The sequence below is a fragment of the Aulostomus chinensis genome, chromosome 18 (assembly GCF_037954235.1).
Source record: "Aulostomus chinensis isolate RoL2024-O1b breed Wild chromosome 18, RoL_Achi_v1.0, whole genome shotgun sequence".
Taxonomy (NCBI): Eukaryota; Metazoa; Chordata; class Actinopteri; order Syngnathiformes; family Aulostomidae; genus Aulostomus; species Aulostomus chinensis.
In genome coordinates, this window is record NC_141337.1 from 2,482,090 (window position 1) to 2,505,101 (window position 23,012).

At 48.4% G+C, this 23,012-nt stretch overlaps 2 protein-coding genes and 2 non-coding genes across 4 annotated transcripts in view; 1 reads left to right on the plus strand and 3 right to left on the minus strand.

Moving 5' to 3' along the window:
• Positions 1-10,318, plus strand: part of LOC147244649 (voltage-dependent calcium channel gamma-2 subunit) — a 52,102-nt gene extending 41,784 nt beyond the window's left edge. Inside the window, exons 3-4 of the mRNA XM_086185786.1 lie at positions 7,020-7,160; positions 8,350-10,318. Coding sequence (XP_086041912.1) covers positions 7,020-7,160; positions 8,350-8,885 — 677 coding nt within the window. The 3' untranslated portion in view covers positions 8,886-10,318. The remainder of the gene's footprint in view (positions 1-7,019; positions 7,161-8,349) is intronic.
• An 8,865-nt stretch (positions 10,319-19,183) lies between these two features.
• Positions 19,184-22,886, minus strand: rpl3 (ribosomal protein L3). The gene is made up of 10 exons (XM_086185134.1): positions 22,784-22,886; positions 22,084-22,276; positions 21,691-21,859; positions 21,233-21,368; positions 20,840-21,026; positions 20,168-20,328; positions 19,979-20,080; positions 19,802-19,897; positions 19,591-19,710; positions 19,184-19,301 (listed from the first exon to the last, which is right to left on the minus strand). The coding sequence occupies exons 1-10, from the start codon at positions 22,784-22,786 to the stop codon at positions 19,257-19,259; spliced, it is 1,212 nt and encodes a 403-aa protein (XP_086041260.1). The 5' UTR covers positions 22,787-22,886; the 3' UTR covers positions 19,184-19,256.
• Positions 19,377-19,510, minus strand: LOC147244651 (small nucleolar RNA SNORA54). Its single transcript, XR_015110281.1, has one exon. It is a non-coding gene; the product is annotated as a small nucleolar RNA SNORA54 (small nucleolar RNA).
• Positions 21,100-21,193, minus strand: LOC147244652 (small nucleolar RNA U83B). Its single transcript, XR_015110277.1, has one exon. It is a non-coding gene; the product is annotated as a small nucleolar RNA U83B (small nucleolar RNA).
• Positions 22,887-23,012: the final 126 nt, after the last annotated feature.

Consider the following 23,012-nt stretch of genomic DNA (forward strand, 5'->3'; position numbering starts at 1 on the left):
AAATTCCATTCTGTTTAGGCCTCTTTATTCGGATTGAGGTGTTTATATGGAACATTTTTATTCGGTTTGGGCTTCTAATCCGATTCTAATTGGAACATTAGGCTCCATGTAAACCCAGCTATTGAAACCATGATAAAGGCGGCTAAGTTCTGGTGTAGCAGGGCGATCACAGAAATGTGTGTCCTGACCTCAACCTTCTTAACGCCTCCATCATGTGTGTGTGGCAGCACCAAGGAAACAATGCTAATGGAGACGAATTGTTTGTGTGTGTAAAAAATCTGGTTTGCCAAAAAGTGTCTGAAGGAGATTCCAGAGGTTGTGGAGGTCAAAGGTCATCAGGGTGGAAGCCTCAGCAAATTCTGTTCATCACAGTGCTGGTTTCCTGATTCAGTCCCAGTTGGACTACAACAATGCCTCATCCCCGGCATGCTAACTTCCTGTTAGACTACAACAATGCCTCATCCCCGACATGCTAACTTCCTGTTAGACTGCAACAATGCCTCATCCCTGACATGCTAACTTCCTGTTAGACTGCAACAATGCCTCATCCCCGACATGCTAACTTCCTGTTAGACTGCAACAATACCTCATCCCTGACATGCTAACTTCCTGTTAGACTGCAACAATGCCTCATCCCCGACATGCTAACTTCCTGTTAGACTGCAACAATGCCTCATCCCTGTGGCGCTGGCCCTGTTGGTCGTGTTTAGCTTTTGATGAATTTGATGTATTTGTATTTGTTTTTGTCGTCATAAGGCTCTTGGGGTGTAGCGCTCTATGATGCTATCTCCATATCCACATTCATGTCGTTAACGCAAGAAAAACGGTGAAGTTTTGTGATGCAGTTTAAAATCCATATCATCCGCCTCTACTCTTAGTTAAATGGGGCCGTTTGTGTTTTCGGGTGTTCTGGGAAATGAAGCATCTGAATGGACACTTGAACCCACAACGCCTCTACACATGGGGGGTTGGTGAAGGAGCCCAGCCACGAGCCACGGTGTTGAGTCTCATGAGGTTGTTTGTCAGCCAGCGCTCGGACATCAGCCAAATCAATGCAGAACACACAGTATCCGCTCTCACCCTGTGCCTCTGTGAGCAGGTTGGCACGCACGTCGGCAGGATGGCCTCCATCACTCACTCATTTCTACAGCTCTTGTCACGGTGCAGCCACCAACAGGCCGGCACAGCGAGATCCACCCCCCCCCCCCAAACTCTCTCCTGCTGGGAAGACCCGCACTAAAGTCCTTGGAGAAGTTATTAGCTTACTTATGCATTCTCTCACCCTCTGACTGCCAAAGTCCTCCCCCGACAAACCAATATGAAGGATTAGAGGAACCAAATATTGACCAGATCCTGTGTTCTGTTTAAGAACAGTGAAGTGGTTTCCCTCATCGGCTGAGCCAATTCTCATTCTGACAGGAAAACAAAGAAGTGTTCGTGGCGGTAAACAGAAAAGTGCCAATCATCTAAAGCCAAACAGCCACCAGCCATAAATAGAAGTCAGATGAAGAAAAGCAGCGTTTTCTTGTAGTGTTTTTCCCTTTCGTTCATAAAGGTTTCACTGAGTGCAGCGCTGCCTTTTTTAGGAGGAGCACGTAGTTGAAATATTTAGGGAAAGTAGAAATTCAAAGGGGGAAACCTCGGTAGTGTAGCGGTCGATTACATCACTAACCAGCATCGCGACACAGCTGACCAGTTCACATCCCTGTGGTGGCTCTGGTTTGCTGGCGTGGTGTGGGGGGTGGGGGTGGGGGATGAGAATGAAACAATGTTATTTTATAATGTGATAGAATTCATTGCAGCTACGCTAACTATGCTCCAGATGCACCAGAGAGGAGAGAACTGGGACCGTCTCCTAGTGTCGCCCTATGGATGATGGACAATACACATATTTCCCTGAAACCTGGCGGGCTGCTCTCTAACTAGGTTGAGTTTGGGGATGAAGAGGTGGGCGCCCGCACCCCCCCCCCCCCCCCATAACCCTGACCTCGGTCCAAATCAAAACGCCGACCTCGGTGCTAATCACGAGGCCCTGAGAACTGCCTTTCATGTGGGCTGCATAGAGGACTTCAGAAACACCTGACGCGGCGGCGGCGGTCACCACTGTCATTAGCTATTAGCACGGAGGTCAAAGCTTTCATTTGCACGGGGTCGTTGCTTTCTAGCAGCTGGAGATTGACAGCTTTTTACCACACGAGACTGTCGCCACAGCTCCCTCCCAGGGATGTAGCATCCCAGCAGCCCTCTGTCAGAATAATGTCACCCTGGCTGAGATAATTGCTTTTCAGCGGCCCACCTCCAGACGTTGTGAAGTTGTAACAGGTGTTCAGTTAATGAGTTGCTTTGAGAAGATGGCGGTGGTCATTCAATCCGGTGGATCAAAATTCCCACACAAGAAGAAAATTGGACCACAAGTTCAGATTTTAAAGGCTTCCATGGTTAAAACCTTTAGCTTCAAGTCATCCGGCAGTGAAATACTTGTCCGTGTTAACATGTAATAACGCGTGTTCCAGTCACGTGACGTTTCGTTTAAGAGTTTTTGTGGCGTTTGACTGTCAGCAGGATTACGCAGAAATTCTGAAGTCTATTTTCACTAACGAGGTGGAGAGTTGTAGTTTGGACCAAAGTAGAGCCTCTGACATGGTGGGGCGTGAGGCGTAGCGCCACCTGCTGGCAGCAGGGAGTGATATTTGCTCCACAGCATAGCAGGAGTCTGCTCCTCCGTGCAAACATCACGAGCCCTCGACAGGTCATAGATTACATAATTATGTTTCTAGAGTGACTTCTGCGTCCACACGTCTTGATGTCCTAATACGTCACGTCACCTGGCATCATTTTTATTCTGTGACTGTTGTCTTTAAACGGCTGTGAAGATGATGATGTCATGGCGATAATTCAAGTTTACACTAAATCAGTGCAACTGACAGCGCACAGTTGAGTTTGCCCCACTTCCAGCACACGGACCGTGTCAGAATGACTTGAAATGGTACTTAAAAGTAGCAGCTTTGATGAGTTACCAACCTTTAATATGTCAGAGGGGCTGACATAATTAAGGAGCAGCTAATAGAAGGTCAAGGTTGTCTCCACGTCACTGTACTCATGTGACCTTGTGACGGGGCTGTTAAAGGTGGGCCGGTCCTTTCTACCTGTCCCATCTGTCCGTCTGACTCCCCCAGGGTGCCGCCGTGCTTAAACGTCCCTCCAGGCGAATCCAAACTCTGACTGACAAGTCTTAAAAAATGGGAAGCGAGCACATCACAGCTCTGGAACACGGCGAGGAAGGATTGATTGTGAATAGGTGGCCTCAGATAGAAGCAGCAGCCGCCTCGCAGCCTTGGGCCGTGGTTATTGCCCCGTCAGCTCCTATCCTTGCTGTCACTGCCTGCAACAAGCTGCTCAGAGACACGGCTCTCCGGGCTTCATTTATGAGCACTGACACGCTCGCTATTATGGAGGAGAACAGAATGCATCCTGGCATGGAAAATCTGCAGGGACTTCAGTATTTTCTTGCGAGGTAGAGCGTGGTCAGCCAAAGCCGGGGGCACGTCGGTGCAGTATACGGCAGCTCCATCCCCGGAGGGAGGGGGGTCCTGCTGGGAGGTCACGGGGAAGGTCACTGCTCTGATCAGTTTGCAGATAAACATGGATGCAAATACAGACGGCAATCCACCAGACTGGAGAAGCGGAGCAGGGCGAGCCCGAGGCCATGCAAATGAGCCGGATCCGCCTGGCCTGGAAAACATCACAAGTCCAAGAATTCTCAGAAGCTCGTCAGATCCAAGGCTCTTAGCAGCAACACGGCGCCGGGATCCTGGGATGAAATGTGGTTTGATGACGGATACTCCTGAAAGTTTCCACAACACCGCGTTGACTCGTGGGCCGTATTTCCTCTTTGAACGGGGAACAAAGAACGCCACTGAAGGCAGCGGCAGGACGTTTTCACGCGTCTACATGAGTTCAACGATCTGATTGGTCACAGTGGACAGACGGTTCATCCGCCTGATCCAGAACAGGCAGGATCCCCTCGTTTCTACCTGATAAATAAAATATACCACAACTTTCTCAGGTAAATAAACAGGCTTCTGTTTCTGTTAAGCTGCGCTCGCTCTGTGTTTCAGTCTCAATGTATTGATTAAGTTTGAAAGAAACACTTATTGATTTAGGTTAGGGTTTTTGTTAAGATGAGAGTTTCTCAGGAACCAGATCAAGAAGGCCGTCAGGTGTCGGCTGCTGCCGTTAAACAGCCAAAATATTGGAAGAAAGATTTAATACTCAAAATACTCAACTTGTGTATAAAGGAAAGAATAAATAAGTGTTTTGTGTAGAGCTTTTTTTTTTCCCCTATTCAACCCCGTTTAAAGAAAATGTTTCTTAAATTCTAGTTTCATTACTTTGTTAGTTTGAATTAACTCTCGTCCAACTTCCTCAGTCCTGATACGACTCAGATCCCTGGGGACTCTTGGGATTTTTCTTTTATTTTCAATCCATCGAAATCAGCATCTAATTCTAAAAAGTAAACACGTATGTACAATTGTGCTGAATCGGTTCTCTTACGTAACTGAGCCAGACGCCAGTAAACAACCACAAACCGCTGAGCCTTTGAGCTTCCGCCAACCAAAATGTAACCTGCAGAAACCCTAGAATAAAATCTGATCGATCAGCCACATTTGCACCGATGTCCAGCTGTTTGAGTCCACATTGAGCCAATATCAGCACGTTAATATGGCTGCATCCCTCCAACACATCATGTGACTCGTCAGGTGAGCGCAGAGTTAGCTAGGCTGATCTGAACGTTTGTAAATGCTCGAGTTAAAGACACTGCTAATGTCTTAAAGCTGCTTCGTGAAATAAAAAGGCAAAATCACGGACCGTGCGTGCGCATACACACGCGCGCGCGCGCACACACACACACACACACACACACAAGCTCTCTCTGGACCTTTGCCTGCAACTGAGCCTCTCTGAGGTTTCTCCAACTTTCATGTCACCTTGAGATGCCACTTTTAAGCTGCACCACTGTCAACAATCAATACATTCGGCTGGCCCTCGATCCCTCTTTCTGTCTCTGTAGATGAAGCTGATGGATGAAAAAGAGGCGCGGCGCCCTCTCCCAGGTGAAGCACGGGGAACGGCCTTGTCGGTACCTTCAGGGTTAACGGAATAGAGCGGCGGAGGAGGCGAGGGGAATTTAGGATGAGCGATGCGTTTATAGTGGGACAGAGGAGCAGGGTCAACTCTCAGAACAACTTAATATTTAATCAACCCGCCTCACTCGTAACCCAAAACCCCACAATCCCATCTGGTCATGGAGGAGACAATTGGATGGGGGTGGGGGCACGACGACACTTTATCTTTGAAATTGTCTTTTGCTCTGACCGAGTAGGAATTAAGAGGCAAAAAATGGATGAGAGAAAGAAAAGATGAGATGGGGGACATTTGCAGAATGACAAAGACGCTGGAATGACCGTGACAGCTGAAAGAAAAATGGAGGGTGATGCTGAGTAACGGCGTGAGAGGGTTCTTCATTACGCAGGTTGGCGCTCAGGTGCCGAGCTGTTTCAGGCGAGGTTCAAGAAAGCTATGCTGACTGATGGCGTGATGAATGAAGCAGGGGCAGTGAGCGGAGACATTACCGTGTCGGGTCAAAAACACCTCCATATCGTTGCTCCCTACTGATGCGTGGCGTTCACAAGCTTCGGCTTTACGGCTTCCATCATTTCCATCTCATTAAACTGATCTTTGAGGTCCTGCTTTGATTGGCTGAGTCATAAACGAACGCGAGGACGACGACTCTGGTGAATTAAATACCAGTCGTTCAATATTGGTTCACTCTGATTTAGAGATCCCTGTCATAGGAGGGGCGGTCTTTTCGCCATAAGATTCGACTCAACTTAAGTTTTGATTTGCTGCTCAGTGCAGCTCGCGGTTCTGCATTTTGGAGTCATGAATAAGAGGAAGCAGTGCAGGAGCGGGGAAACCCATCCTCGCGAGCTCAGGACGCCTTGGAAGGCAAAATATTTGGGTGAAGAATTGCGTTGATGGACTCCAAAGTATCTTTGCAGTCATCAGAGCCCAGCGGAGGTGGAGTGTGCGGCCACGGCTTGGCGCCCTCCACCGCCGCAGCTGTTGACTGCTGCCTATATCGGCCCGCCCCGGATGATTTTCTCACCAAGCCGGCGCCATGAAGCCTTCAGGTGCTGAGGGAAAGAGGATTAGCAGATCCCCCAGAAGGGAGAAGAGGGTTTGAAGGGAGGAAGGGAGCCGATGCATAGCAGCAGGTGGGCCGACTGACGGGCCGCCAGAAGCACCAGCGAGTCCCAGGTGGCCGAGTTCAGTACGGCACCACCCAGCCTGCCGTCAGCACTTTAGGGAGAAGCTTGGAAAAATGCTGAGGCAGCAGACACGTGGGAGGCGGGTTGGTGAAAATTTAACCAGCATGATGAAAGTTTACATGTTAAACAGGAGAGCGAGGGAAGCCGGGAGAGGAATGTTTGGGAGACTTGCTCCTTGTCTCTAAACTCTGGTCTGACATCTGCAGGTACAGCGCGGCTCGCCGTTTCACCCTGACTCGACCTCAAAAGTGCCTTCATATCCCTGTTTTGCGTCTTGATAATTAGCTGCAAGGACGCCGTTTGTTTCAAGGGCGCCGCTGCGTCCCTCTGCACTGCGGCCTCGCTGGTTTACATGCCAGAGCCCTGTAGCACCGCTGCCATTCACATGCGCCGCGGTCTGTGGAGAGCAAGCCAGCGAGGGAGCCGTGTGATTACATAAGGCCGGGGAACAGGCTCACCGTGGGGATACACACTCACCAGACAGTGTTGATGGAGTCTTTCACAGGCCTGATGGGGTGTTGATGAGGTACGCTCACACACACGGAGCAGATGCTGAAACGGATTCTAATGCGCTTCTTTCTCTTTGTCTCTCGCTCCTGGCTGCTCCTGCGTCCCTTCCTCGCTGCCGTGGCCGGCCCCCCTTCGTGTGCGGACGCCATATCGCAACCCTTCCTGTTTTCTGTCCAGGTGCGGTGCGAGCCTCCAGCATCTTCCCCATCCTCAGCGTCATCCTGCTCTTCATGGGAGGCTTATGTATAGCTGCCAGCGAGTTCTATAAGTCACGGCACAACATCATCCTCAGCGCCGGCATCTTCTTTGTGTCCGCAGGTGAGTGACCAGGAAGTGGACCCGTTTTGGATTTTGTTGTTGTTGTTTTTGCCCTGAACTGTGACCTCACTGTTGCATAATAAAAACCTGGTCCACCTTCGCAACGGTTCAAGAAGTAAATGTCTCCTTCGATCGCTCCCTCGACGTCTCAATAAAGTCTTATTGTAAGTAGTTTTTGAATGTGGAACCAAAGCAGGGAGCCAACAGATGAATTTGACCTGTAATTCCGAACGATACTCCGCCGTGCGCTGTCCAGGAGAACTACGTTTGGTACCAGCCACCATTTCTGTTGCTAGCTAACGTATCAGTGGGTATGGAATGGAATGTTCTTTTGTTTCTGGTCAGAAGAGGCGATCGTGTTCCCGCCGCCACATTATTAGCAGCTTCGTCACGTCTCGTTGCAAATCGTTGACGTAACGGCCTTTTTGTACCCCAGTAAAGATCGAAATTAGTCCGTCTGCCCTGGGATTCGGGTTCCATGATGGATTTTCGAGATGAACATCCTGGTACCTGCCTCATTTCCTGTCTAATTGACAGACAGATGTCAACATGATATCAGTGTCCACCTGCAGGCTGGTTCACGGAAGCAAAGAAGGGTTCTGGAACTTGCCCGTATTTAAATGACCCCACCACATGAACTCATAAGGCCACATCAGCGCCCGTCTGTCCTGACATGTTGTCATCTTCCGCCCTGCATCTACAAGTCACTTCTTCTATTCCTCCTCCTTTTGTCTTCCTTTCTTTTCTCTTGGTCCCGCGGCAAAGCGAAAAAGCCATCCATTGGGATTCCTTTCTAAAAATATGGTGTCCCTGACACACTTTTCCTACAATCCACCCTCCCAGATATACCATGTCAAATATTTCTGTGTGACTAAACTAACAAGTCAAAATATGTACAAGACGAGCTCTGGCCCCGCGCGGATTATTGTGTCTTGTTTCTATCCCAAATGATCCGCCTCAGGACGTGAGCCTGTCCCGCTACCCGCTGCAAGGCCAGAGATTCAGAGTCACATATCGGTCATGTGGAGTTGGACGTGAATCAGCACTCAGATTTGTTATGATACAGTCAGCACACACAAGAATAACTCTTCTTCTCTTCTCCTCCCCTCCTCTACCCCGATGAACCCATTACCCACAACCACCCTTGTCTTGCTGTACGGTGACGGCGCCGCCCCTTGCTCCCCTTCAGGCCTGAGCAACATAATTGGGATCATCGTCTACATATCTGCCAATGCGGGGGACCCATCAAAAAGCGACTCCAAGAAGAACAGCTACTCTTACGGCTGGTCCTTCTACTTCGGCGCCCTCTCCTTCATCATGGCTGAGATGGTTGGCGTCTTGGCTGTGCACATGTTCATCGACCGCCATCGACAGCTCCGGATAGGGGCGCGCGCAGCCGACTACCTCCAAGGCTCAGCCATAACACGAATCCCTAGCTACCGCTACCGCTACAGGCGCCGCTCGCGCTCCTCCTCCCGTTCCACAGACCCGTCACACTCCCGCGACGCCTCGCCGGTTGGCCTTAAGGGCTTCAGCGCGCTGCCATCCACAGAGATCTCCATGTACACGCTGCCCCGGGACACCCTCAAGTCCTCTGGTACGCCCACAGCCACCTACAACTCTGAGAGGGACCACAACTTCCTGCAAGTCCACAACTGCATCCAGAAGGACCTGAAAGACTCGAGCCACACCAACACAGCAAACCGCCGCACCACGCCGGTATGAAGGAGTCGACAAAGGCCAGACCAGCTGGGCGGAAAAATACGACCAGGAGACACGGGAACACCTGTGGGCGCGGTACACCCCAGGAGCTGATGGATTTCCATGTTTATAGACATTTGTTCTTTTTGTTCAGCTGCATGACTTTTCCATTTCCATTGTTGAGAAGGTTTCCACATGTCTGCTGAAGTCCTGGATTGAACCGCCGCCGAGCAGGAAGCGCTCGGCTCGTCCTGAGAGACATCTGTCATCATATTTGCAGGGTTGGTTCATGAGGTCCGGGGCGTGGAATGGGAAGCTGGGGTGGGCATTTATGAGATAATGGTTTCATGATTTCATAGCCTTTAGGTTTGCCCACAGTTCGGTTGGAGCGACAAGCCAAGCTCCGCGTCAGCCGGCGCGCCGCTCCGATATATTTATTAACTCATTTGTTAATTTTTGCATTAAAACTGTGAATTGTTACAGTTTGGGATTCAGTAAGAATTAGCCCAATCTGTACTCTTTAACAAAGGTACTATATATATATACATATATATGTATTACTTTTATAAATAAATTATTAATAGTAAAGAGATATAGTCTTTACCGAAGCAAAAAAGATGAATACAAGTTAACTAAACCAAGTGCTGTTGGTAACATGAGAAAAGACTCTTTTAGTATCTGTTCATTTTGAAGGTTGCGAGCAGGAGGAGGTCGTGTATCGGCGCACACGTGCTGTACTACAGGCAGTCGACAGTAGAATAATATCTATTCTTTTAATAGAACCTTCTCGTCTTTTTCTCAGTCCCTTGTTCACTTTCTTTTTTGGTAGGGGGGGTCGTAAATGGGAGAGTTGAACCCCTTAAGAGAAAGAGCCAACAAGGGGGTCAAAGTTCCCAAAGCAGAGACTCCAAATACGACTTCTACACAATAAAAAAGGAAGGAGCAGAGGGGGAGGAAAAGAAGAGGACGCCAAACATAAAAACAAGTTAAATATGAAATAGAACAAGAGAAGCTAAGTGACTCACAATTTCAGAAATTAAATGCATGCTATAAATTACAGCAAATCTGCTCTTGAGAAACTTAAGTTTTAAAGGTTAATAATTATAAGGGGAAAAAAGTAAAGTATTAATGTTTTCACGTGTATCTTTCTCATGTTTTAGTTCATTTATTGCTTTTGTGAGACAAACCAAACAATCTACATTGAACAAAACTGCTTTTTTTTAAATGGTTTGGTTGGTTTCTTTATAAATATATACATATATGTAGGGATGTATTTTATTTTTAAAACTCACACAGCCTTAGCCATTTTTCTTTCTTTCTTTTGATTTTTAATGTGTTGTTCAAATTGAAAATGAAATCTTTAAAGGTGCCAAAACCGAATGATCCTATAATTGGATGCATCAAGTCCTGATGAATAAAATACGAACCCTAGGGGGAACAAAACAGCATGTTTCACTGCGTGTCTCTAACACACCGACCGGACGCCACCAATACCTGCTGCCGATGACGGGGAGACTTTGGATCGGACCTCTGCTGGAAAACTGGTGGCTCAGAAATTTAAAATAATCCAAAACATTCTGGCGGTCTGCGGTTTTGTAGCCTTTAGTGTTGATAGGCTGTTCCTCTTGATGTGTCCAATCAGGTGGTGCAGTGGACGGAAGATTGTTGAAGGGCTGACGAGAACAGAGGGTTGAATTCATCCTTTTTCATTGAAAAGACGATTTTTAACAATTTCTGTAATCACGAGAATGCCGAAAATCAATGTCAGTTAATTCGTAACAACACACCACCCGCTAAGCCGACTGGACCTGTCAGACCGTTAGCTGCTAATCTGCTAAATGAATCACTGGCGTGACCGTTCGGATCCCCAGAAAAGTTTTAAAACTAGAGAACAACATGTCCATCACCAGAAAAACAGCTCTACTGACTTCTGACTGATTTCAAGCGCAAATGTTTCGTGTCATTCCTCAAGTCCAGACTCCATTTGGGAAACCAGCAGGCCCACGTGACCTCCAGGAGGCAGGCCGGGTCCAACCTCCACAGACACGACCTGATGTCAGGACAGGTGAGGTTCACGGTTGAGGATGAAACGCCTGGAACAGAACCGCAGGTCCAGGCAGCAGCAGCGAGGTCAGCAGGCGTGTTAATCCGTGGGAGGAAAGGTCAAAGATTCCTTTACATTTATATGTCTCAGTTTGACAAATCATAAAAAAATTATACCACCGAATTATGAATTTTGGTGGCAGTGACTCTCAAGAGACTGTAATATTGTAAACTAACTTGTGCTTTCAAGTTAAAGTTACTAGTAATTTCTGATATCACATTTTGGAAGACTTTGCCCAACTCTGCTGGTAAGTGATTTTACCAGTTAATCCTTTATTAATCTGAGAATCAAGTAATCCAGTGTATGAGACAATAATGGTGGCCTGTAAAGAAGTTGCGTGTTGATTCCAGTGACAATGGAAATGTCAATACAGCAAACAAGATCTGATCCTGAACTGAAAGTGTTGATATTTTCCTCTTTTACAGAAGAAAAATCATTCTTGCTTCACCTCTTCATATTAATCTGAAACAACTGCCTGGGACGCAGCTGTAAACTCAGCACCAGCTCCTGGTTAGACGATTTAAGGTGGTCAAATCTCACGAGCGTCTGTTCTGTACCTGTTTATTCAAATGGGGATAACAGCTCTCACTTGGAGGCAGCGTGTACCTCCAAAGTGATGGAAAAAGCGAGGTGTGACACATCCTGCCTCCACCGCAACACACCTGGCGACGAAACCTGTCAGGGGCGGCAGTTAGAGAGGTGTAGGAGGAGGGCTCCCTCAGGGAGAGGTGAGCGAGTCCTCACAGCACCAAGGAGCGCGTGCTCAGTGTGACGAAGGAAGAAATGACTGCTTCCCGAAGAAACTGTTGGACGCTTGAAAATCTTCTATCTGGAGTATCAACTGATTGACCTGCGACAATTTGACTCCGAACAATTACGCCATCCGTCCTGACAACGCTCATAAAAGTAACAGCTGAGTTGTCAGACATAAAAACCTCTGTGCTCCACTAAAACCACAGCCTCCGCCCACTGTTGTAAAATGATGACAACACACTGTAACGACTACTGGGAGCCCACAAATATCAACGTTAACCCTCAAATGTTTACATCGGCTCATGGATGGATGGATGGACCCATGAGGCGGAGAGACGGAATGAAGGAATTTCTCTATTACACATAAAAAATTGACCCATTTTGCTTTTTTAGTCGTGTTCGTACATTATTTTGAATAATGAAATATTTAATATAAATATTAATAAATATTTATTCACTTGAAGGGTCTTTTCCTCGAAGTCCATACAAGTTTAAAAATATTCAGCAATTACCAACCTAACACTTCACCCAGAAAACATGTTTCGCCGTTTTTACAAATAGGCGTTTTGAAGGCGTTCTCTCTCTTTCCTCCATCACTTCTTTGGGACTCCAAAATGCAGAAAGGGCCAGCCATGTATGCTTGAAGCTAATGTCACTCACTGCTAACCACACCAAAACTGTCCAAAAACATCAGTTCCTCCACTATACTATGATGTAACACCAAACTGGAGCTATCGTGCTTGTCCTGATGTGAGTGTCAAAGGTTTTCTGTCTCAATCTGTGGCCCTGCGATGGACTACCCCCCATGACCCTCAACAGGATAAGCAGTTGATGGTGGATTGATGGAAAGGTAGTAGCAAGCTAACGTATAGCTAACACAGCAGAATCTCAGCCTCAACGTTAGCTTTCCCATTACCAAGCGACTGACCTCATCAGAGACGTTCTCAGTTGCCTAATCAAGCTACACGTGGTCAATCAAGCGTCCTTATTTTGTTCATATTTACAGCAATTCTTTTTTTTTTTTCACCAAAATAAGGACAAATAGTGCAGGTGCCCCACATGGTTTTGCTAACAATGTATTTCTGTGGCCCTGAACACCGGACAGATGTGTAAGAATAGCCGTGACAGGAGTCCCCAAGCTTGGGTCTCAATCACGCCTTCACTCACATTTGTGTGAGCCTTAAGTGTGACTTCATTGCCTCAAATGGTGATCGTCCTTTGGTTACTGGTCAATGATGTCATAACCTTTTTAGCCACCAAGCTAATGTGTACAGATGTGTACAATATAGTTCAACACACTCATTAAGTTATCTTTAGCTAGCTTAGATTTGCGCACATGTAGCAGTACTGAGCGAGCTCACGACTGAATTCAACACGTTAGCTACGTTAGCCGAAGAGGACGGACTCATCCGATGGCGAGTTAGCACGTTAACCTCATGTTAGCTAACATAACTTGCACCTGTTTCATTAAAAGAAATGGCATCATTTGGTACCAAATGAATGTAATTTATTCATCTTAAGTTGATCATTAATAAGACTGACACTCAAATTCCCGCACTACAGAACAGGAGAAACATTAAAACACCCTGACAGAACATAAACTGAGAGTTTACCAAGTGTTCTTTGCTTTAAAGAGACGTCACAAGATTGCACTCCCTCTGCAAAGGTACAGCTTTTTTATACACCAGTGAGCACATTTAACTCTCGCTTTCACTCGCTTCCAGCCTCGACGACAGGGACAGCATGTAAAACACAGACAGTCACGGTATCTTTCCAGGACGTGGTATTCCTGAGACAGAAACACAGGTTTGCAATAATGCCAGCAACACCTTTCCACACGGCCGCCTTAAGAGCAGCTTTCAGCACAGTGCGTTTGTGCGTGTGACATTCACAGACACACAAAGCAGAACTATTTGTGAGACAAAAAGGATACATTCTTCAAGACTTGAGTGTGTTTTTGTGTATTTATGACGAGGGAGCCGAGTTTGTGTATGATGGGCTGTGCTTCTCTAAACGTTCCACCGAACTCTGGACAAGACAAGCAGATTCATCAAATAAGGGAGAGGAGGACAAGTTTCTTTGATGAAAAAGTGCTGAGATCCTGATTTCCTATTATCTGAGCTGCTCTCCATAAATTTCAGGGGGAAATGTGTTAACGTAGCAGTCAAATGAATGGCCATCTTTACTCGGAATTCATAAGTCATTCTAGAAGATAATACATTAAAGAGATAGTGTGCGTAGGGGAGGACAGGAGCAGCTGTCTGTCAAAGTTTTAATGTGTTTTAGGAATGAATAAGACATTTCTGTCACTCTGACTTCCCTCTTATTACTTTTTAACAAGATGTATTATCCTATAGTTTGCCGAGTTGAACCTGGTAGACCGAGTGCCATAAACACCAGTGAAACACTACAATTGTGCTCCTTCCAGCTTCATATAATACACATAAACACACACACACACATACACATATATGTATATATATATATATATATATATATATATATATATATATGTATATATGTATATATATATGACACACACATATATGTGTTGGAAAGCTAATGTTACACGCGTGACAAAGTCAAGTTGATTCAACAAGGCTTTCCCAGTTTGCCCTCATGTAGCCACGTTAGCTCAAGAGCACACCAGCTAACGTTATATTAGCAAATGACGTTAATGTTGCTCCTGGGCAACGGAGCCACTGAGGTGAGCGATCTGGTAACATCGATAAGTTTCATCCTGCTGGTGATATCAACATTTGAATCAGACAGACAACAAGATTCCTAATAAAACTGGCTAAATGTAAATCCTCCCAACGCAAAACTGAATTTGTGAAAGCTTTTGGGTACTTAGATGTAGGATGTTGTGAGTAACTCCAGGGGGGGGACCTCATGAAGACACGGTCGGTAGCATTCAGTGCCCTGCAGCTTTTCTGACTGAAAGCCCCTTCGACTCTTTCTTCGGAGTTTCAAGGTAAAGTTGTGGTTCAGGTGTAAACAGAATCTCTGAACTCAGAAAAACAGAAATCCGTGAGGGCAAACTTGACCCTTATACTTGCTCAAGTCCACCGACTAGCGCCACCCAGAGGCCAGTTCTTGTAGTACACAAACCAAGTGTTCAGAATTAAAACGGCCAAGTGAGCCGGGGGCGACAACACCAGAAATGAAACTAGTGTTCCAGGTGGCTTTGATTTGTACACTTTTGTCGGTGTTGCTCTCTTGCCAAAAACCATTGTGTGTGTTTGTGTGGACGTGTACTTTCAACTGCCCTCCGAGTCAGAGCCTTTCTAAATTTAAGTAGTTTTACCAAGTAGACATGAAGTTTTCAAAAAAGGACTGAATCGCTGTCCTGGACCGTCTCCTCCTCAAACGAGTTTCTTCACTCGGTTTTCAGTTTACATCTCTAATGACCTGCAACCCCCGGTGAGCATCTCGTTACGTGTGGCACTAAATGTGTAATTGGACTCCAGGATGAACCGATAGATTTTGGTGGTCAAAGATCACTGTGACCTCATAAATCCCACAAAGGTCAGAAACTCCAGCAGGGACACTCACTCACCTCGCAAGGCCTCTGGTCTCTGAGAGAGAATTAGCTTGGAAGGGTTTTCTTCTTCCGTCTCTTCTCCCGTCAGGCTTTGGCTTCTATGTGAGTTTCCAAACAGTTCCCCCCTGATGTGTCGGGTCGTGATTCATCACATCCGGCACAAACCGAAGGGTTGAGTGACTTAAATTTGGTGCTCAAAAGTTGTGGTCGTAAGGGTAGAATCCCAACAGCTAAAGAGATAAAACCATGAGAAGATGATATCTCATATCCATAAGGTCAAAGGTCAACTTCCATATGGCAGCATCCTGCAAATATACATGTTTGACTATTAATGATGGCGGCATAAATCCAGCCAGAGAGAAGTTCTTGTTTTGCCACAAACATTGAAATACTTTTTGTTTTCCTTCACTTTGGACTCCTTGAAGTTTTGCCTTTGGAGTTTAACAGGACGAGGATGGAGCCCTCATCGTCCGTCCTCCTGTTCCTGCTGTGGTGATCAAAGTGTCCCCGCAGTGCTGTGGGAGGTGGGCGAGCAGCCTGGCGGTTGTTGCCGGGGTGGGGTCACTGGGGGGGGCGGTGCGATGGTGGAGAGAGGCCTGAGGAACACACTGTCCCCTCCTGGTTGTGAATATCAAGAGCAACACTCTCTCACTCTGGCTTTGTGTATCTGGCAGGCTGGGCGGTTATGTAACCTCACATCAAACCTACCGATGACCTTTGTCTGACTTTACCGGACAACATTCTGGAAAACAGAAGCTATGAGAGCTTTGGAGGTGCGTCACCCAGAGCCTCCACAGCCAACTTTAAGTCACGGGGGGGGGGGGGGGGGGGGGGGTCGCTCTCAGTGGATCACGGCTCCGGCAACTTCATGCAACCTGCTGTGAGTGGATGTTTGGACAGAGGTGTGTTTCTATTTTTCCTGTGAACGCAGTGAGTATGCGTGCACAAGTGATTTCGTGTGTGTGTGAGAAACAGAGAGGGAGAGACGCAGCCTGTTGTTTGTGCTGACCAGAGAACAGTTGCTGACTGCGCTCACCCCGGGTTATTTTTGGGTCATACAGAGTTTAGAGAGCTATCAGCACGGTCAACCGACTGAAAAAGAAGTCAAAATCACTGGAGCAAACACGGTCTGAAATGGCACGCTCCCATCAGGCCCGGCGCTGCTGAGACAAGCAGCCTCCTAAATTCCTGTAGAAATGGAGTCAGCGCTGTTTTACATGTGAAGCTTTTAAATGTAGCTCTGAACAGAGGGCAAAAAAGATGTAGAGGAGGAACCAAAGTAGGCTACAGCAGCACAAAGAGCTCTGGGATGGCTGGAGCGATTGGTGCGCTGCCCTCTGGTGGCTGGATGGAGGCAGCGCGCTGGGCTGGATCTTGTCAGCTCCTGGAACGCTGTGTCCATGAACGGGTCTGGAATACTGATGCCACAGTGCAGGGGTGCAGGAGCTGCAGTCTGGCAGACCTGAGAGGAAGACTGTGGCCCTCGGACTCACTGAGGACGTCCACAGAGGACAGACTGGTCCCGGATCAGCGCTGCGTGAGACATGACGTAAACTCTCCACTTCCAGCAAGATTCAGGAATGATACTTTTATTGAGAGAAAAGTGTCTTTGTGTTCCCGCCTGTGTCATCACCCTGGTCTTGGTGCTGGCATAGTAAAGGCTCAAGTAGAGATCCAGACTGTTTCTTTGAGTTTAGAAGAGTTGTGAATAAAACGCGTCCCTTACGCAGTTTATTTAGTCCAACCTGCTGATTACGGAGCCCCAGAGCGGCCCCACACACAGAAAATAGAGTTTGTGACCAGAGGGTTTACACACTTTCATCACTTTGTGGAAACAACATGTAACTTGTTATGGCCACAAATCAATCATGATTTGGGAACAAGAGCAGAGGGACGTGGTCTTTCGTGCCCACAGAGGGTTCTCCCTTGTGCTCCACCCCTCCACCGAGTTCCCTTGTGTGGTTCTGCTGCCCTGGTCCAGCCTTCGTGGTAGCTGGAGAGGTGTGGCGGTCCCGGTGGCCGCTGTTGTGTGCAGTAATGGTCGTAAGCGCGTGGTTGTCCCCTCCGTTCGCTGTCCTCCTGTCAGACACCGCCCAGCCCCTTCCTCTACTCTGCAGGACGGCCCGGCGCTGACTTGGTGCCAGCCGGGCGGCGGTGCCAGGAAACACACCAACACATATCTGCTGCTCTCACACACATAAATCAAATGCCTGGCCCTCCTGTGTGCCGTCCCAGCATGCACCCTGGTTAGCTGGCTGCCGTCCCACTAGCAACAGCTGCTACCTCAGAACTGGAGGTGCCGCTGCGTGACCACACACACACACACACACACACACACAGCCATGTAAAGCAGCCGACCCGGATCAGGCCTGGCTCTGAGGGGTGCTCGTTCCAGATGATGAAGGACCAAACTAATAGGCTGGAATGGTGCGGCGGGCCTTTATGGAAAGTGCAGGGATGCTGTTTGAGGGTCATAAAGTGAGCGCTGCCGAGGACGCCGCCTCACCTGAACGGAACTGAGGGAGCAATTAACAGCATAACTGCGCACCGTTAGCCGTCACATGTAGCGAGGGGAGGGCGTTATGTAAAGCACCGGTCGGAGGACCTCTGCTCACTGCAGCAGGGCAGAGGTCAACGGATAAGAGCAGGGCCGCCATGACTTTCTCCTGACTCCCCAGTTTACACACGCTTGCGGGGGGGGGGGGGGGGGGGTGTCCTTCAGGGTCTCTGGAGTTGACATCAGCAAAATGAGTAGTTAAACTTTTACTTCAACACTGTAGAGAAACCTATCATGGAACAGCTGACGTGACCTTTAAATGTCAGTGGACGAAGCTCCAGTTGTCCGCTGATGGAGGTGCGGCGCCTCGCAGCTTTTGAAGGATTTCATCTGAACACGCCAGATTAACGGGAGCATTTTAACCCCACCGGGATGCCCCGGAACTTCGGTTTATCCGAGGCGTTCTCACTCTGTGTTCGTTGAAGCTGTGCCGCACCTTCCAGCAACAATTTCAGGACCAGATTTGAAGTAAACATGAAATATGAAGGGGTCAACTTTCATCAGTTTATTGAGCTGAAATCAAAAACAAGCTGTCGAGTGTGGCTGAAGCGCCTACACACACGGCTGTAGTCCGATTTTTATGAATGAAATTCCAGGCTCTGTTTCTCCGGCGCATTTCCCGTTCCTGGAAATCATCCTTTCTAAAAGCCACGACTCTTCCAGGTTTTCCATGGCCTCGCGAACTCTGACAAAGACGCGTCTCAGCGGGTTGGCAGGAGTCACTTCCTCTTGGTGCGGGAATCTGATTCCTGCTCATCTCGGGCGCCGTCCTTAAATCTCCCTTGGCAGCAGGTTAATGGAACTCCTGGAAATCCTCATTCCTGCAAGCTGAGCTGAATATTATGCAGAGGTGTCTGAGTAGCGGTCGGTGGGACGCCGTTGGCGGCCCGCAGAGCCCTCCGAGGGTCCTCGCTACCTGCTGAGGTGGAGCTTTTACTTAAGCACTGATGAGTCAAAACGGATGATGGCGCCGGAGCTTAATTACTGCTCAGAGTTCTGATGTCAGCTGGATATGAGCCTCGCCGCTCCAGGACACAATCAGGAAAGAACATGCAATGTTAGCTGAAGCGGCGGCGGCCCTTCAGGCCCGCGTGGATGGCTGTGGCCGTCACCGCTTCGTCCATCTCAGAGAATTATTTTTGATTATTGCTTCCTTATTGAACAGGAAGTTGGTCTTCGGCTGTCTTCTGTAACCTTCCAACTATCTACCTGGACGGAATAAATTATTGATCATCATTTGCAACTTGCCAACATGCTGACTCAGCAGAGCTGCAAGGTTGAAACCCGCCGACCGGATTTCCTTTCATCTACCGGAGCCAAAAGATCATCACACTGTTGAGCGACACGTCAAAACACAGACGCAGTCTTGGTTTTTAGGTTTTATTATCAACTCTCGATGGCGGCAGTCAATAACAGGGAGGCTGGTGGACGAGGACTTCAAGCCGTCTCCTCCTTGGTGATGCGGTCCTTCTTGAGGGGCCCCTGTGGAGGAGAACACCAGACGGATCAACGAGCTGCGTAACAACAGTTCCAGGGTGCAGCATCGGCTCAGGGCCGCCGTGTTCCCAGAGAGTGAACAGGGAGCCGGCACAGAGGAGGCACCGCTCCCCTGCCTCACTGGGACTCACTGTGGCACTGGAATGGAACCCAGAGTTCACACTGGAGACTGAACCAGGTTACGAACAGTGCGGGGCGACGGTGAGCAAACCCACATGGACGTTTCAGTAAAACTATAAACTGCACAATACAAGCAGAGACGCAACAGTTGTACCATGAACGCCTTCTTCTCCTCCACCGTCTGGAAGCGGCCGTGACCAAACTTGGAGGTTGTGTCGATGAACTTGAGGTCGATCTTCTCCAAGGCGCGACGGCTGGTCTGCACCAGCAGAGACTGAACACACACAGAACCAGTTTTATGACGACAGGAGTCACAGCAGGATGCCGAAGGTTGATTAGTGTCTGTCGAACGCGCTCCGTCTCACCTTGCGCAGAGTCAGCACCCTCTTCTTGGTGCCCACCACGCAGCCCTTCACCATCACAAAGTCATTGGTGACCTCTCCGTAGTGGACAAACCCACCCTAAAAACCAAACCCAGGAACAAGTGAGTCACACCTGAGCCGAGTCCAGATGCAGCAGCGTGTGTGTGGGGCCACGCTCACCAGGGGGTTGATGCTCTTGTTGGACAGGTCGTACTCAGTGGAGGCGTTGTTCTTCACCAGCTTCCCATCCTTCTGGTGGTAACCCTGGCCGATTTTGTAGATCTACCAGAGAGAGAGGGGAAAAAACAGTTAGAACCGAACCGTGACTGAACCAACACAGGCTTGTGGCCGAGGCTCAACCGTACCCACCTTCTTGTTGATCTCGGTGCGGTGGTGGTAACCCTTCTGACCAGCACGGGCCACAGAGAAGGCCACACGGGCAGGATGCCAGGCGCCGATGCAAGCCACCTTACGCAGACCACGATGGGTTTTGCGGGGAAGCTTCTTTGTGTGCCAACGACTGGTGACGCCTAAGATGAGGAGATCAAGTTTACCCACAACAACTGAGGCACCGGCACTCAAGCCTCTACACCGATGAGATTTTGTCACGTAGAACCACAGCTGGCAGCTCAGTGAGAGAAGAACAGTTCGCTGTGCATCTTCGTGGAAGTTCTTCTGACTGAATCCTAAATCCTCTTAAAGTCAACATGCAGGTAGACTGACGCACTACAGGTGAACCGAGCACTTGAGGGGAAGCCGACACCCCCGTCCTGGTGCAGTGAAGCGGAGACTTCAACCATTTCAACGTCATTTGATGTCACCCTTAACCCAACAACGTAGGTTAGTTGAACTGAGGGATGAAGGACGTGAAGCAAGTTCTGAATGTCCAGCATGTAGTAAGTAAAATAATCACTTTGTGTATTACTGCATTTATACGATAATTTTCAATGCTTTCACTCCAAAAGGTTCGTATTTTAGTCTACTTTATTGTAGTCGTCTACAACTTCATGACCAACAGATGTCTTTGAAAGTGAGCCTCACCTTTGTATCCGTGACCCTTGGTGACACCAATGACATCGATCATCTCGTCCTGGGTGAACACGGTGCTGATGGGGACGGCCTGCTCCAGCTTCTCGCGGGCCCAGTCCACCTTGTCAGAGATGGTTCCACCGTTGAGCTGCACCTCCATGAGGTGGGCCTTCTTCTGCCTCAGCGGCAGCAGGCGCATCTAAACAGAGAACGCATTTGTTAGAACGCACAACACACCCAGAACGACTCAAGAACAATCGTGGTTCTAGATGTTCAGTCTCAGAAGGAAGGCAGCATGGAAGGTATCCTCATAAGTTTCAGGCGCCATGCCTGACGCAGAGTTCCGTGGTCTCATCAATGACAGAAGCAGGAACTTAAGACTCAATGCTTCAACAGAGAACCTACCTGTGTGTGGGCAATGATGCGGATGACCTGGCAGTACTTCTTCATGGAGGCGAAGTCCTTCTCCAGCTGCTTCATGCCCTCCTCATCCTGCCACTTTTTGCAGTATTTTGTGAAAGCCTTCTTCTTGGACTTGTACCTGAGAGCGTGCAGCGGGGGGGAGGACAGAAGGTACACACATTTGCACTGGTCCTTCATGACCCCGGGAGGGGAGCCAGAGGAAGAACACAGTGCTTAGCTGTGCGCCCACTCCATGTGTCGATGGGGGCTGCAGCAGCTACTAAGGATTTCGGCTCATGGCTCAGTTTCTAAGCAGTACTTTCCACTGGCCAGAGGAGCCCGGAGCTCATCAGGGCACACGGCGCCTGAGCGGAGCTGCCACCAGGGCCACCGAAGGTTAGACTCTTAACATCAACCATCTGCTTCCAACGTTGTACTTCGGTTACTGTGTAGCATCTCACCAGTTCTTGTAGAATCGTCGCTTGCACTCGTCACTGACGTGCTCGGCGAAGATGGTCTTGAAAGAGCGCAGCCCGCGGGGGGTGTTGACGTAACCCACAACTCCGACCACAATCATGGGGGGAGTCTCCACAATAGTCACAGCCTCAACCACTTCTTTCTTGTTCACCTCTGAAGGAGAAACACAAACATCAGGCTACATCCGCTGACTCAGTCCCTGCACTTTCACCACATCAGCCTCTGGACTAGACTGCGCTCAGTACTCGACATTCAGCAAGGGGGTGTAAACCCATTCTGTCCGCCCGTCGAGAGTCTCATCACAGGCAGAAACAACCATTTGTATTATCAAGTGAATCCCAACTATTCAAGTTTTTAAGATTTAAGGTTTTGCTCACTTGAGCCTGGTCGGTCGACCTCACGGACGATGTGCGTCATGCCGGCCTTGTAGCCCAGGAAAGCGGTCAGGTGAACGGGTTTGCTCGGGTCATCCTTGGGGAAGCTCTTGGCCTTGCCACGGTGACGCCGACTCCTCTTGCGGGGCAGGAAGCCCAGGGATCCGTGACGTGGAGCCGAAAACTTACGGTGAGACTGTGGATTAAGAGGAAAAGCAACTTTATTCCCGGGATAAAATTTGGCAGTTGATTGTAAACTAAGCCTACATTTTTGATGGAGCGACGTTTAAGTTGGTTGATAGCAGGGAAACTGGGTGAACCACGCTGTTAGCATGTAGCCGGCTAACACCCTTCAGCGTGCACGTAGGTCTAAAAGAAGCCGTAAGATTAAAACCCGTTAGCGCGTGGCCATAAATATCTATATTACAAGATAAGGCAAAGTCTTGACAGGAAATGGACCTAAAGAAAAACTAAATAAGCAACCACCAAGCAGCCATTTTGGGTCTTGCGCCGCCGGTATGACCGTATGTTGATTCCAGAAGTTGCACATTTCGGTCCTAATACCACAAAATTCAGCTAAATTAAGCTTTTAAAAACATATAAATATTAATCCGCACTCCTAAAACGAGTGTAATCTGTCAGATGGTTCAGATTACAGATGGATTCTTAGTCGGATTGTCAGCGATGAGAGCGGCACACTCACCATTTTGTCTCTGGTCCGATTGAAAGAGGCCCTACGATGAGCGAGCAGTACCTATAAAGAAAACCAAATATCGCGGGATTATCTTCGTTCAAGTCCCACCCCCGATATTTAACATGCAGGTGTAGTACATTCAGCAACCACTACGTGTCGCTGTTTACCTTGACATAAATATCCACATGAAATTAACAATTGTAACATGGCTCGTCAAAGTTTAAAACACAACCGAATG

What these genes read in the sequence shown, in the direction of transcription:
- rpl3 (XM_086185134.1), bottom strand. An exon ending in ACAAGAGCATCAACCCCCTG is followed by an intron (nt 19,898 to 19,978) that starts GTGAGCGTGGCC and finishes TTTGGTTTTTAG; the next exon opens with GGTGGGTTTGTCCACTACGG. An exon ending in GGGTGCTGACTCTGCGCAAG is followed by an intron (nt 19,711 to 19,801) that starts GTGAGACGGAGC and finishes GTGTGTGTTCAG; the next exon opens with TCTCTGCTGGTGCAGACCAG.